Here is a 16,419-nt window from a genome sequence, read left to right on the forward strand (position 1 = left end):
CCAACTCACCTACCCACATACATGTCTGTATTATCCAATGAGGCATTTATACCTTGATAGCAAAAAGTTAGGTGCTTCCTTTCTGAGCTGCAATAAATAATGAGATAAGGGATGATAACGATTTTCTTTGAAAATGTTTTGGACAACTGAAAACAAGTATTTTTTCTATTTAAGGTGGAAGCTACAACTTCAAGAAATATATGCCAAGACGATTTATTCTATTTTAGGAATTTCATTCAGAAGGATACCTTGATTTTTGAAAACTAAAAGAAAAAAATTCTCCTTGAATATTATAATGACATTTTATATGTATATTACATACAAATATAATATTAAAATTTCACAAATGTTGCATCCTAACTTGAGATTGAGCCCAAAGAAAAAATGCTAAGAATCAGGTTCTGTAGGTAAACAGGCATTTCTCATACTGTTAGAGGGAAAGCAAACTGGTACAACGTAAAAATGCATATACGTATATGATTATTTACAATTAGGAAGAAAATCAGCAAATTACTAAGGAAAACAAAATACCCCAGGTTTATTCATTTCTATTTAAAATCTTTCAACATTATCCTACATCTGGACCCAAAGCTATTCATTCACTAATTTTCTCATTCAGTAAATATTCAGTCAGAGTATTCCACATGTCAGGCAGCGATCCAGGCATTGGGCATGCAGTAAGACAAAATCACCCTTTCAAAGAAGCAGAATTTATGTACCCAAATACTGAACACAAGTCTTCGTTTAACACATTCACATTTAATTATAGGTCGATTCCTTTCTAGACATACATACTTCCATCTTATACACTAAAGCTTAAAGGGGACAGTTTATAGTTTCACCATGTAATACTTTATAACCTAGTAAGCAGTCATTAAAATCTTTAAACTTACACTGAATAGTTCCTGGAATCACAATGCCAAAGAGCCCTGGCTTCTGTACGTACAACACCAAGACTGTAGGTCATTGACACATTCTTGAAATATAGAATAGTGAAAACAAAGAAAAATCTGGATGCTTTGAGATTTCCTGGTTCCATGAATATCTGAATTGAGCCTATCACAAACCATGACAATCTTTTTAGCAACCAATATGCATTTAATAACCTTAAACAGATTTGGATTGATTACAAGACACTAGCATACAAGAAAATCTAGGTCAATAAACAGAGAAGACCTGGTCAACATTCCTTCCAAAGGTCCTTCTCTCCAGGTAGAAGATATCAGGAGGGAAGCCCAAAGCAACTAACACTTCTGCCAAGGAGAGAAAAACCTTCCTGCACTGGTTATCTCTCAGTTTAAGGAGGCATTAGGAGTCATTTCAGAAATAAGAACTGTGGGTGAGCAGGAAAACCTGTCTTTCCACTATCTCAGTCATACCTGCTTGCAGGTAAACACCTTTGAGTCTTCAGTGTGGACACTTACTCACTGTTCACAGGCAATGAATTTCCTATGAGAACAAGCACTTTGTAGAAGACTAACAAATAATTCTAAACGTTGTTTAGTACTGTTTTTACATTTGGGTCTTTACTAGGTAAACATATTAGCTTAGGTAACATGAAGTCATCAGTGAGACAAACCTTGAACTTTTTTCTCATTTGATCCTACCTGTGAATAAAGGCACATCTTTGTAAGATGGTTGTGAGGAGGGTTGAGGTATAGTGTGTGGCCCTAGAAGCAGAACTAACAGGCCTAAGTGAAATTCAAATCCAAGGTGATGATCTGAATAATACTATGTTCTAGTTGCTTACACAGCCTGAATTTTCCATCTTATAATTAATTCAAAGCAAATGAGATTCACTGTCAAAGTCAGAAGTCACTTTTAAAGAATACTCAGCTACTATTATAAGACAAAGTTTTATTTGTCGTGCCCAATGTCCCTGTTATACAATAGGGAAAAATTACTTAAGCTAGCTATCATTTATTGAATCTCTATTTTCTGTTAGGTGCTTTAAAATTCTTTTAATGTTTATTTTTGAGAGAGAGAGAATGAGAGAGCACGAGCAGGGGAGGGTTAGAGAGAGAGGGAGACAGAATCTGAGCTGTCAGCACAGAGCCTGACATGGGGCTCAAACTCAGGAACTGTGAGATCATGACCTGAGCTGAAGTCAGAGGCTTAACCGACTGAGCCACCTAGGTGCCCCTAGGTGCTTTATAAATACTGTATCAAATCCTCACAAGAATCTGGCCAAGGAGATATGGTATGTCCTCTTTACATACAAGGAAACCAAAGTTGAGCCAAGTAACTGGCCCAAGATCACACAATTAACAAGTGGCTGATCTGGGATTCCAAGGTTTGTCTTAATGCCCTCAAACCAAAGTCCATGCTTTCTTTCATGCCCTGAAAAGTCAGCACTCCAATCCAAGGATTAAATTTTACTTAGGAAAAACAAAAAACAAAAAGCACAAACAAAATAACACAAGCAATGTCCCCACAAAATTTCCCAAATATGAATTTGAACAAATTTAAGATTTGAGGAAGAAAAAAATTGTATTAGCTTTCACACTTTACAAACCACATATTCCACTTTCTCTTATACATTCAGTTCAGGTTTTTAATATGTGGGCATTTTCTGAGAAACTGGGATCCCAGCATAGATCTTTCCTGCTGTGTGCTGGCAAAGGGTAAACCAAATTCTTCCTGATCATAGTAAAGGATGATACACTACTTATTGTACTACCACTCTGAGGAAAGAGCAGGAAATAAGCATCTTACCAAGTTCGCGCCTCATCCACTAACTTAGTTGGGCATATTAAGAACACTTGAGGGGCGCCTGGGTGGCTCAGTCGGTTTTAAGTGTCCAAGTTTGGCTCAGGTCATGATCTCGCAGTTTGTGGTTTTGAGCCCTGCATCGGGCTCTGTGCTGACAGCTCAGAGCCTGGAGCCTGCTTTGGATTCTGTGCCTCTCTCTCTCTCTCTCTCTCTCTCTCAAAAATAAGTAAACATTAAAAAAAAATTTAAGAACGCTTAATACAGTCAGTAGTGTGAAAAGATTAATGAAGGGGAAATTATTTTCTCAAATGACTTATTCCAGAACTTCTTCAAATAGCAAACTTCAAAATATAGTTTTAATACTTTAAAATACAACCAATATCCATGAAATCATTGCCTAACTGATGAAATGAACCAACAAATTTATGTGTTCCTTCTCTCTTCTGAATTCCTGCCTCCCCTTTTGAGGCAATTACTTCTGAATTTTGTGTATATCATTACCTTACTTTAAAAGTATTATTATGAATATATGGATGCCTAAACAATATATTTAGCTTCATCTTAACTTTATAGAAAGCGTTTCATGCTGTATGAAAGCCTTTCGCTCAACATTGCATTTTATTTATGTTTTAAATATTTATTTTTTCAGAGAGCACAAGCAGGGGAGGGGCAGAGAGAGGGAGACAGAAGATCTGAAGCAGGTTCTGCGCTGACAGCAGTAAGCCTGATATGGGGCTTGAACTCATGAAAGGTGAGATCATGACCTGAGCCGAAGTTGGACACTCAACCTACTGAGCCACCCAGGTGCCCCTCAACATTGCATTTTTAAAGATTCATCCACATTGTAGTGTGCTATAATTTATCTTTTTTGGCTGCTGTATTATGAGGTAATATTCCATTGTATGTGTAAAAAATTTTCTGATCCATTTTCATGCTGGTGAGCATGTATGGGTTATTTCTAATTTTTTTTTGTTTTAAATAATATTATTTAAATACTTTTCAGAAATAGATCTTTTTTTTTTTTTTTAAATTTTTTTTTAACGTTTATTTATTTTTGAGACAGAGAGAGACAGAGCATGAACGGGGGAGGGTCAGAGAGAGGGAGACACAGAATCTGAAACAGGTTCCAGGCTCAGAGCTGTCAGCACAGAGCCCGACGCGGGGCTTGAACTCACGGACCGCGAGATCATGACCTGAGCCGAAGTCGGCCGCTCAACCGACTGAGCCACCCAGGCGCCCCAAATCTTTTTTTTTTTTTTTTAGAGAGAAAGAGAGAGAGAGGGAGGGAGGGAGGGAGGGAGGGAGGGAGAGAGAGAGAGAGAGAGAGAGAGAGAGAGAGAGACGCAAGTGGGGGAGCAGCAGAGGGAGAAGGAGAGAGGGAATCTCACTTGGGGCTTGATGTCACCACTGTGAAATCATGACCTGAGCCGAAATCAAGAGTCAGACACTTAACCGAATGATCCACCAAAGTGCCCCCAGAAGTAGATTTCTTGTAGGTATACCAATTCTCAACAGGTCTGAAGGTAAGAAACTACTTCACATTTCTTTTATAGGTAGTTGTCTCCTATTACCTAGTTCCTATTGGGCACACACTGGTGCTTTTTAAAACTTATTGACTTGTGCAACTAAATCAGTTTGTAAACCTCACAAGTTCTACTTCCCAAAGCCTCTGGGATCACGGTTTTACAATTTAAGAAAATAATTCTCCCACCCCCACCCCCACATTTTACTAGGTGCTGTCAGCACAAAAGGGTTTCTTTGATGAAATGCCATCATGATGACATTGGTGGAAAGTCTAGATGTTTCTGCTAAAGTATAAGATTATTCAGTTGAATGATCATGATTTTTTCACATGCTCCAGTCTTCCACCCACTTCCGTCCCTCTTACTTCTTTCCCTCTCTCAGACAAAAACCTATTATGTTTACCTCTGATGCTGAGATTTCTACAATTATAGATTTATACATTTGAAAGGCTCAGTATTACTTTGTAGATATTAACCAAGAATGATAATAAGTACTAAAAAATGATTATACCTGAGTTAATTATTTTGTTAAGAACAAAAACCACCAGGAGTATTACCATGCATAATCTTTTCACTTATTAAAATTAACCAGCATCAGGCTAGAGCTAACTCCTATCTTAGTAACTAAAACTGATTTCATGGCTAAGTGGCAGTAGGTAATGATTTACAGATGTAAAGCTACCAGCAACTTAGTAGATATCTTTGGAAATTTATCCTGCTCCTGTCCTGATTTACTCAACTATAAAATGAAACTAAAAAGCTAGCTTCACAAAGCTCATGGGCTCCATGAGAACTTTGCCTGCTTTACACACCATTATACATCTGCTTAAAACAGGACCTACCAAGTATCAGTCTCAAAAGATACTTGTTGGTATAGATATGTAACTCCAAAGCACTCTATACTCTTGCAATGGTATATTTTCACCCTCCTGTTTCACCTTAACCATGAAAACTTCCAAGTTCCTCAAAACCAAGCTATATTCATGCCCCAACAAATAAGTCATTCTAACGCAGGCTTTAGTCACTTGTACCTAACAGATTCATTCATTTAACATGCAATGGGCACCTACTATGTGTTAGTCACGAGGGACATAAGAACAAGGTAGTAGACAAAAAACAGGCAATTACAGGTGCACAGACGGCTATTCAGTGTTGTTTACATACATAACTATTGAATTTCACATTTATTTATTCGTTTAGGAAGTAGGGCCTCACTGAGCAGAATGAGGAACTAAAGGACTGCTGCTGTCTGAAAAGGAGCCTTCAGTTTAGGATGGGATTCCAGTAATGGGAGGCAGTAAAGGAGGCTGAGAGCATGTAGAGTCGGAAAGCCCACAGTGAATCCTAGATCCACCTTTAGAAGCTGAATAATTTTGGCATAGTATTTGTTTCTGTGCCTGTTTCTTCACTGACAGAATGGGGATAATAATATTAACTACTTCAGATTTCACGGAAGTAATGTTAAGTAAAATGCTTAGCATGGCACTTTGTACAAAGTAAGCAGTCAGTAAATACTAGCCATTATCATCATTATAGGTGCTTGAGGATTCTGGGGGGAAAAATGCTACCATCACATGAAGCGTAAGTCAGTAAGGATGAAAGCTCATAGGACTGAGGTAGAGGAAAGTCAAAAGGAGATGTGAGCAAAGGGGATGCTGGGGCATCTCTCAGGCCTTGAGGAAGGAAGACATGGGTCAGAACTTTACCAGACATTCATATCAGGTGACCAGATTTTTTAAGTTCATAAAAAAGGCAGAGGAAGCAGATGTTTATGCCTGTAGAGTCCCTAAACAGATTCTAAAATTAGAGGAACTGTATTCTAAAAGGCAACATGCTCAAACAATTTCTGCTTTCTACATGCCTCTTGCTGTCACAGTCTGACAGGCTCTTTTCCTATGTTTTATGAGGTTTCAAATTTCCCCACCTCTGCCCCTATAAACTTCTTTTCAGTTTCCATGCCACTCCCTCTGACACATGCTGCCTGTCATGTCTACTTGGTACGGAACAAGTATAGAACCAGTCAGTCACTAACAGGGTCCCTGCAATCAGGGATACCCACCTTGGTCAGCAGCCCTTGCCTGGTGGGCTTTAGGAAGACCATGAACCTTCCCATTATTCGGAAGTAGTTACAGTAGGTGGGCGGGATCATACTGATACTCTCTCAAGTACCACCGCTCTGTAACTCTAAAAACATTTCCTTTCTCATAATTTTAAGTCATGCTATCTTACACTACTGACTTCCCAAAATAAATGTTACAGCTCACACTTGAGCCACTTTACCCTAGAGGAAGAAGTTTCCATGTTAATAAGGTTTGGGTGGAAAAACAACAGTTCAGATATCCTGCAAAACTCATTAAAAATTTTTTTTTGTTTTAATGTTTATTTTTGAGAGAGAGACAGGGTGTGAGCAGGGGAGGGGTAGAGAGAGAGAGGGAGACACAGAATCCAAAGCAGGCTCCAGGTGCTGACCTGTCAGCACAGAGCCTGACTCAGGGCTGGAACTCCTGAACCACGAGATCAGGACCTGAGCTGAAGTCAGATGCCCAATCGACTGAGCCACCCAGGCACCCCTAAAATGGGGTTCTTTACGGCGCCTGGCTGGCTCAGTCGGTAGAGCCTGTGATTCTTGATCTTGGGGTTGTGAGTTTGAGCCCCACACTGGATGTAGAGCTTACTTACTTACTTACATACATAAATAGGGACTCTTTAATTTATGATGGGGACCCATTACCTTTTGTACAATGGTAAAGAGGCAGCGTGTCTTTTAGGCAACACTTAATTATTTAAGGAATTTTCAAGTATGTTAGACAACAAGAAAATATCATTATTTCATCCAGTTAATTCTGCTATGTTATTCTCCCAGATTTTTTACTACCTATAACCTATACTAGAAGAATATGTTCTCTTAGCTTCTTTGTAAGATTCCATCTCTTTAACACAGATTTCTGCTAAACAAAAAGGAAAAAGATGTAAGACAGAGTAAGTCAAGTGAATATGTTTTGAGGCCAATACTAATCTTTTAGCTCCAAAAGTTGCTTTCTTTGCCACTTTTGCTCTGCTCTCTCTCTCACCAAACTTACTGCTTTCTACCCAAACTGATTTAATGCTTTGGTGAGGGAGCATACAGTGATTAAGAACATAAGCTGTGACACCACACTATGCAGGAATATGAATTCATTCTGTCCTTCACTTAAAAAACTGCAATATAAACAAATATTGAATCATTATGTTGAATACCTGAAATTAATGTAGTGTTATACGTCAGTTGTGCCTCACTAAAAATAAACAAACAAAACACCTCTGGGGATAGGGCCAGAAATCTGTGCTAACAAGATGTCCAGGTGATTGATAGGTGCAAAATTTGAGTTAAGAACTATCCTAAAACCACAGAATCTGTGTCTCCAGATTTGCAAATGCAAATCTAAGGCCACTCTATCAGAATTTTTGTATTTTATAATAATTTAGATAAGTCATTTAGAGATACTGAACCAAATACTCTGACAAAAAACATAAGTTGTATACATCTACTTACATGAGTTCTACATGGACTCATTTTTTTCAGTTTTCATTTTTTTTTTATGTTTATTTATTTTTGAGAGAGAAGGAGAGACAGAGCACGAGCAGGGGAGGGGCAGAGAGAGGGAGACACAGAACCTGAAACAGGATCCGGGCTCTGAGCTGTTAGCACAAAGCCCAGTGTGGGGCTTTAACCCACAAACCGCGAGATCATGACCTGAGCCAAAGTCAGACACTTAACCAACTGAGCCACCCAGGCGCCCCATTCAGTTTTCATTGTTAAGAGAGTAGTTTTTAAGTATCAGCTCTTCTATCTGTTGCAAATTTTAATAAAAATCAGCACGTACTGATAAATGTGAACTTTTTAGCTCTTTGCAGGGCACATAAAAATATTCCATAAAATGGTAGCCACTAACTACTACTACTATTATCTTACTACTCACATTCTTTCTTTGTAGCTGTTTGGATTACAGAACTACAGTAAAGCTTCTTTCATCTAATGGAGAGCCTTTTAGGATCCTCTAGTATCCAAAATGAAGCTAAGACCAGAAATAAGAAAAAAGAAAACTCTGTGTATAAAGAATTAACCTACGATTATCAAGAGGGGGGCAGTCAAAACAAAGTCTCAAAGATTACATCTAATATTCTGAAATTGTTGTTTTGTCAATCAGAGTGTGAGCTTTTTGATAATGCTGGGCCAGAAGTGTAAGTAAAACAAATGAAAGGAAGCAGAAGGGGAGAAATTGGTTGGGAAGACAAACTGTGATAAGTTAGGCAGCAGTGATAATAAGAGCTGTATCAGGAAAGGAAGCAGCAGACAGGCTCTTGTAGCCAAAGGATGCAGGAATTGGGGGCATGAACCAGCTCCCCATACCTCACCAGGTCACTGCAGCTGTGGGTGGAAAAGACCCACCTGTATTTAGATACTCTTTAGTTCTAAACTCTAGTTCTCTGGTAGTCACTAACTTACAATTAAACTGTCTGAAGATGGGGGCACCTGGGTGGCTCAGTCGCTTGAGCGTCCAACTTTAGCTCAGGCCATGATCTCACAGCTCTTGAGTTTGAGCCCCTCATTGGGCTCTATGCTGACAGCAGGCCTAGAGCCTGCTTCGGATTCTGTGTCTCCTTCCCTCTCTGTCCCTAACCCACTTGCATTCTGTCCCTCTCTCTCAAAAATAAATAAATGTTAAAAAAAATTTTTTTAAGTCTGAAGATGCTACATTTCTGAAGGGTTTTTTTCCTTTTCTATGGGTGTTTATATCTGTCATTTGACAAAATAACATTTAATAGATCAGAAAGTGATTCTTAACACAGGTAAAGTATGCTTAACACAGTTGGAAAAGAGCTGAAAGCCTATGAATCACAGCATTGTAAATGGAGGAACCACTCTACGTCAATTATACCAAAAAGCTGTCTTTAAAAAAGTCACAACTGCATCTGCTATTCTAAAAACTACTAGTATAAAGATGAACCTTAAATACTTTTAGGTTCTCATTGTTCAATCCTTCCCCGAATACCTATCAGTTTTGAGCAGATGCCGCTATATTTACAAAATAGAATGGAGTATTTTTGTCTTTTCAAAATTAAAAAAAAGCAATACATCAGGTCAACTAATTAATGTGTATTCAACTGCTAACCAGGTATAATGTTTTCTGGAGTGCTATTAAACAATGAAAAAAGAAAAGAGAGACACAATAATAGAAATGTCCATGGAAGATAAATTAAGATCAGAATATATACATATACACACATAAATAATATATATACATGCACACATACATATATAATATACACATCTTTATGTTGTATATATGTGTATAAACCGAACATAAAACTATTTTTTCCCTTACTCATTACTGCATTTATACATAAATGAGACAGTTCCTTCCCCAACATGGGTTCTTAAAGTGCATCTGTGAGAAAGCACATCTGTGAATGTTTCCAGAAACCCTCATTCTCTGCACTTCCCAGGGCTCAACAAGGCATTCACTATTAGCTATACTCAACTTTACAGTGGGTGGACATAGCAATGCTACCATTCCTTCCCACTTTTTTTCTTCCTTCTATTCCCCTCCTAGCCCTTCTACCATCTCACAACAGCACATACAAGTACAGAAAGAAAGTTGCTTCTTTGTTGAGTACAACTTTTTTTTTTTTTTTTTTGGTACATTGTTGGAAATGGAAAAGACAAAGTCAGAGATGTGGGTTTATTTGCATGTCATTGCCCTAAACATAAATGTTAGCTGTGGCTCTGGGAGTTGGAAGAAGAAACGAATCACTGTCAGAAGCTGATAACTATGCAGACAGCAGGAGTGCCTCTTCACTCCAACACCAAGAAGCCATCTCTTACTCATCCATGAGAAGACTTTTAAAGTTAGGATGGAAAAGGGAAGCATTAAAAGCATTGTACCACGGCATGCAAGTAGCTCCTTATATCATTTATGAGAAATTGGTGTGGAAGGTCATACAACAAAGGGGAAAAAGCCTCATGAAATATGAACCCATACATGTCTGTGAATGCATGCTAAAGTTCTGGAAGAAAACTCACCAAACTCAAAAGTGGTATCCTCAGAAAAGGTGGTAGGTCTCCTACCCAAAAGGAAAGTTCACTTTGTATTCAATGTACTCTTGTACTGTAAATATTTAAACAATGACAATAGATTTATGTTATGTGTTACTTGTAGTTTTTATAGATCAAATATTTTTTAAAAGGCATAGTAGGGGGGCGCCCGGGTGGCTCAGTTGGTTAAGTGTCTGACTCTTGATTCCAGCTCAGGTCATGATCTCATGGTTCAGGAGATCAAGCCCTACATCGGGCTCTGTGCTAACAGTGTGGAGCCTGCTTCGGATTCTCTCCCTCTCTCCCTCTCTGCTCCTCCCCTGCTCACTCTCCCTCTCTCAAAATAAACATTTTTTTTTTTTTAAAGGCATGGTTAGGAATTTTTATGACATTTAAAAGCTAGAAGCATAAAAAATTAGCAGACTAGCTAATTAGCAGAGGGTTTCCAGACTCAGAAAGGAACTCAAAGACTCAAAGACTCAGAAAGGAACATAATCCAACACAGCAAATCAGAAGCCTTCCTTCCTGCTGTATTTAAACATGATGAATATATTAAGGATATTATATCTAGCACGATTTTACACTGACATAGTACACATTATGAACACTGAAAAGTTTAAGCTACCTTCCCTACACACATTTTTGCTATTCTTGATCAGTGTCATTTAAACAAAGCTGAACTCGGGGCGCCTGGGTGGCTCGGTCAGTTAAGCGGCCGACTTAGGCTCAGGTCATGATCTCGCGGTCCATGAGTTCGAGCCCCACGTCAGGCTCTGTGCTGACAGCTCAGAGCCTGGAACCTGTTTCAGATTCTGTGTCTCCCTCTCTCTGACTCTCCCCTGTTCATGCTCTGTCTCAAAAATAAATAAATGTTAAATAAAAAAAACAATTAAAAAAAAAAAAACACCAACAACTGTTTCCTCAGGTTGCTCAAGTGAACAGCCAGGAGATGCAGAGTTCTGATATCCAAGTACAGTAAAACCTTGTGACTGTAACTTGTTCTATGAGTGTTCCGCAAGACGAGCAAACTGTCCTAATAAATTTTAACTTGATTAACAAGCGATGTCTTGCAATACAAGTAGTACGTGATGCTGAATGTCACATGATCACAACTGAGCCAATGGTTCTCTCTCTCTCCCTCTCTCTCCCTCTCTCTCTACAGGATTGTGGGGTATGGTCCCATGTCGGTCTCAGGCCGCAGTATTTGGCAGAAATTTTTGCATGTTGGAAGGTGCCCACAACTGGCAGTAGTGTGTTTTTTGCCACTTCAAAGCACCTCTGGATGGTCCCTTGCTTTTCCAAACAAGAGTAAGCTTAGGAATGCTTTGCTTCATTCTAGGTCAGGCTGCATGCAGACAGAGACCCCTTCCTCTGCTGCCTTCTTGCCAGACACATTAAATACTGTATATGACAAGAGTTTATTTATACTGTACTCAACATCCGTTAACGATAGTGAAAGTCATCCTACACAATGACCCTCCTCTCTCGTCTCCCTCACACAAGCCATGAAGGTTTTCAAAGGTAAGTGAAGGTTAATTTATGCTTCTTTATATCGTATATTTTCTTTGTTATTTTGTATTATATTACAGTATTTTATTCATTTTCATATGAATGTTTTTGGGTTGTGGAATGAATCATCTGAGTTTCCATTATTTCTTATAGGGAAATCCGCTTTGATACACAGTGCTTTGGATTACAAGCATGTTTCTGGAACGAATTAGGCTTGCAAACCAAGGCTTGCATACTGTACATGATAGAAAGTAATACTGCATTGACTCTGCAGGGCAGCCACAAAAAAATCTTTTAATTTATTGAGTATTCCTTTTTCCAAGTATGCATGTGTTCTGAAGTACATATAAAAATAACAAGGTGGGGTGCCTGGGTGGCTCAGTTAATCTTCCGACACGTGATTTAGGCTCAGGTCATGATCTTGTGGTCACAGGATTAAGACTATGTTCAGCTGCATGCTGGACATGGAGCCTACTTAAGATTCTCTCCCTCTCTCTCTCTCTCAAAAAAAAAAAAAAAGAAAAAAACAAAAAATAAGGTAAAAATAAAAACTCAGGACAAGAACTGCTCAATACATCTGTATTGTAAGGTAGAGACTAAGAGATCACACCTATGAAGCTTCAAGTCTTCATTCCTGATCTTGATCATGCTTAGGCCCTAATTTTCTAACAATACTTAAAAAAAAAAAAAAAGCTAATCCTTAATAGGAGGAAGCATCAAGTAAATTAACTGAAATTCAGATTAATCCCCACAGCTGACACCTCCACAGTTGAGCATTTGCTCTGTCCATAAAGTTTGTGGGGTGCCTGAGTGGCTCAGTGGGTTGAGACTCCGACTTCTGCTCAGGTCATGATCTCGCAGTTGGTGAGTTCAAGCCCCGCGTTAGGCGCTGTGCTGACGGCTCACAGTCTGGAGCCTGCTTTGGATTCTGGGTCTCCCTCTCCTTCTCTGCCCCTCCCACGACGCACCTGCGCACTCTCTCAAAAATAAATAAACATTAAAATAAATAAATAACTAATGGTTGTACCACAACCTTTACAGAATTATAAAGAATTGATAGAAGTGTCTTCATTCTATAGTGATGTGGTTAATAAGCAGATTACACAGAAATAAAATTTTAAGGAGAAAAAAGAGGTCATGCTTAAAGAACAAAGTAGAAAGCAGATTCCTTAGAAAATTGAAAGTAATGTTGTGAATATTATCTTTACTTCCCCTACTGATTAAAGGACTAATTTTTACCTTGATTAGGCACTCCCATCTTGAGATTAGCACATACTACTCCAACACACAACCTATGGTTTTACTAAGACTTTTTGTCAGTGGTCAGTGTTGGCCCTCTTTCTAGGTAAGTAACAGAAACGGTGACACTGGACTATTACCTCCAGCTGAACCCAATGACTCCGAACCTAAGAGAACCATGCCCCCAGTTTCAGAGGTTTGGTGTTTGTTTAAGGAGCACGGGCTTGGTAAGGCAAGTAATCTGGGTCAACTTCAGTCCTACTCTAAAGCTGTTACTTGGGTCAAATCATTCAATAATACTGATCCTCAGCTTGATCTGAAAACGTGGCATCCTATTTGTCTCACAGATGTGAGGATTAACTATGATAATCACAGCATATGCACACAGAAAACATTTGACTCTTAATGTCATAAGGGATGGATTAGGGGTAGAAAAGACAAAGTCAGGATTTCTTGGTTGTGTAGAGCAGTTAAAAGGCTTGTTCTGGTGAGAAAAGTCTCTAGCTCTATTTCTGGGAAAGAGATTCCCTCATCACCTTAGGCAAGTTCCTCCCCCTTTTCAGAACTCATACAACAAAGTACTTGGCATTTACAGCATGCCTTGTATCCTCAGCCACATTTTCATACTGTAAGACCCTGTCACGTTAAACCAGATTTAACACTCCTCCAAGTCTTTTTACACACACTGCCTACTCTAGGACCCCGCTCCTGGCAAGTAGCAATGAACAGCTGTTGACTGATAAAGCACAAAGTGAGGTCCGCTGCATTCAGGGGGCTCCCGAGGCGGTGGTATTAAAAGGTGGAGGCCTCTGCCTGCCAAACGATACGATCTCGGGAGGGGCCCCTCCAAAACCACACATTCCATTCATGTCAACTCGCGTACTGTTCCTGATTTCTCTTCTCAATCCCTTGGACGCATCTGTGATATTTACGGGTGTGGCGTGAACGCTCGTAAAAATTTTAGTGGTACAAACGAGGCCGCCCGGGCGGCGGCGGCGCAGCAGCCACACCTACTCCGCGGCCCCAGCGCCTGGAGCTCACAGAAGGCGGGCCAACGGGGCTGCCGGGTCTCTGGGCGCCGCCCCCTCCTCTGCTCCTCCGGGAAAGGCACCCAGCCTGGGACCGGGGGCTGGGACCCGGCGAGCACGTGGGAGGCTGGCGAGGACGAGCGTCCGGCCCAGGAGGGGAGGGGAAGCCGAGCCGGGCGGGAGCCAGCGGCCTGGGGAGACTCCGAGGTAAACAGTCCGGCGCCCGGACCGCGGCAGCCCCCCTGCACCCTTCCCGGCCGAGTCCCCACTTCCCGCCGCCACTCACGGTGCTTGCCGCCGCCGCCGCCGCCGCCGCCGCTCGGGTAGCTCAGTAGCAGGAAAGGCAGCGGGGAGCCCGGCGACGGCGGGGTCCTCCAGGAGCGCTGTTGCTGCTGCGGCGGCGGGCGCGCTGCGAAGCCGGCGCCTCCATCTCCTGGGTAGAGCAGGAAGAAGGGGGCGGCCACTGGTGAGCCGGAATCCGACTGCCCGGCAGGAGAGGCCAGCGGCGGCCCCGCCTCGCTCTCTCGGTCCGCGCCCCCGGCTGGAGCACGGCTCGGCTCCTCCAGCAGCTGCTCCCCGCCCCTCGCCGGTTCCTCGCTGCAACTTTCCGCGCCGGCGTTGGGCGGCGGCGCGGTCTCAGCCATGCTCGCTCCTTCGCCGCCGCCTCGTACTCGCGCCCGGGCCTGGGCCCGGGAGTAGAGGGTCACGGCGGCGAGCCGCCGCCTCGTCCCGTCCGCGTCGCCGCCGCCACCTTTCTCCTTGGCCGCGGGCCGGCGTCTGGGCTCCGCCGCGCCGTCTACAGCCCGCCCCGCCGGGGTCCGAGCCAGCTGGTGCGACGGCCCCGCCCGACGGAGCGGTCTCCCTAACGGCCGCCTCCTCTCGCCCGCCCCTCCCGCCCCGGCCCCTAGCCTGCGGCGCGGCTCCCCTAGGGGGCGGCGTCCTCCTCTTCCCACTTCCCACCTTCCGCTTCCCTCCGCCGGCGTTGACCTCCCTCCCGACCCTAGGGGAGGTGACGGCGCCCAGTGCGCGTCCTTACCCGCCCCCGGCACGGCCCTTTTAAACTGTCAGGTGTGTTTGCCCTCCCCAGTGCTTGAAAGGTGGGAGACCTGGCGAGATAGCTAGCGGCGTTTTGTGTTGCAGCCTAACTTCAGCCGTAGCACGGAGGCACAAAGATCTGGGTGGGAGAAGAGGACAAAGCTAATTTTAAAAAGGAACCTCCCTCCCCCCCGGGTATTAAACTGTACCATTTGCCTTTCACACACTAGAACTTTAACCGTTGATTCACGGTTTTGATTCCTGAGCTTTTTATGTGAAAAACTAGAGGTGGGTGTCTTCCTTCTACCACCTCTTTTGTTCCCTCTCTTGTGCGCCCTGTAGAAATCTTGTATTTGCTTTGACTTCAACTCCCTGGTTTTCCGGTGTTCTGGGTGCGCATGAGTGCATTTTAAGCCAAACAGATCAGAATTTATACGGCAAGCGCCTATTATAGGTCGGCAGTTTTCACTTTCATAGTGCTTCCGTCTCGCTAGTAATTGGCCGCTGTTGCTTTATTCTGAATGTTTGAATCAGTGATTACTGATCCAGTAATTCCCATAAGTAAACATTTCTTTCTCTAATAAAGACAATTTGCAGTATTATCGTTATTTCTTACGCTGGATTCTGTGAATGTATCCTTGCATTTCCTAGCAGATTAGCTTTGTGTTCAGGTTGCAAAATGCTGGCATAGAATCCATGTTGACTTTTAATTAAAAATCACTGTTGTGTAACATTTTGCCCACTTGCTTTTCTCTTTCTCTGGTCCGTCTTTCCCTCTGTAGAGAAAGTTATACTTCTCTAGGAAACTAAACCTTTTTACTGTTAATATTCTCTGAAAACCACTCTCGAAAGTACAAGAAATTAACATGAAACTTCTAATACTCTTTTCCGTCAAAACTTTTAAGCAAAAAGTATTTAAACAGATGTTTACAAGAGGCTGATTTCAAGGAATCTGACAATTTCTTAGTAGCTTTTCAGTTTCTGGCATTTCACTGACCTGTGGATCCCAGCGCTACTGCCTGCTTGAGTTGTCTTTTGAGCCAGGATTCCTCTTTTGTAAAAATTATCCTATTACTTACTCATAGAGATGCGGGGATTAAATAAGAAATATAGGGAAAGCCTTTAAAACAAGATTTGGCATAGGGTAAAATAATTATTATAAGCTATATTTCATCACCGTGGCAAAACAGCATATAATTTACAGTAGTAAAACAAAACTGAGGGTAAAAAAAAAACAAACAAACAACTTTTCATTGTATCTTTAGGTTGTTTGGACCTTTTCATTTAAGTCTTGGTG

General features: G+C 41.6%; 1 protein-coding gene across 4 annotated transcripts in view; it reads right to left on the reverse strand.

Moving 5' to 3' along the window:
• The window catches only part of RUFY3 (RUN and FYVE domain containing 3), an 81,788-nt gene extending 66,873 nt beyond the window's left edge, over window positions 1-14,915 (reverse strand). Inside the window, exon 1 of one of the 4 annotated variants that reach the window (XM_030313727.1) lies at window positions 14,374-14,913. In XM_030313727.1, the coding sequence (XP_030169587.1) occupies window positions 14,374-14,731 (358 nt within the window). In that variant the 5' untranslated portion in view covers window positions 14,732-14,913. Of the gene's footprint in view, window positions 1-14,373 lie in introns of all 4 variants that reach the window. The other 3 variants (XM_030313726.1, XM_030313731.1, XM_030313732.1) reach the window with 3 other exon arrangements.
• Window positions 14,916-16,419: the final 1,504 nt, after the last annotated feature.

This window comes from Lynx canadensis, chromosome B1 (assembly GCF_007474595.2).
Source record: "Lynx canadensis isolate LIC74 chromosome B1, mLynCan4.pri.v2, whole genome shotgun sequence".
Classification (NCBI taxonomy): Eukaryota; Metazoa; Chordata; class Mammalia; order Carnivora; family Felidae; genus Lynx; species Lynx canadensis.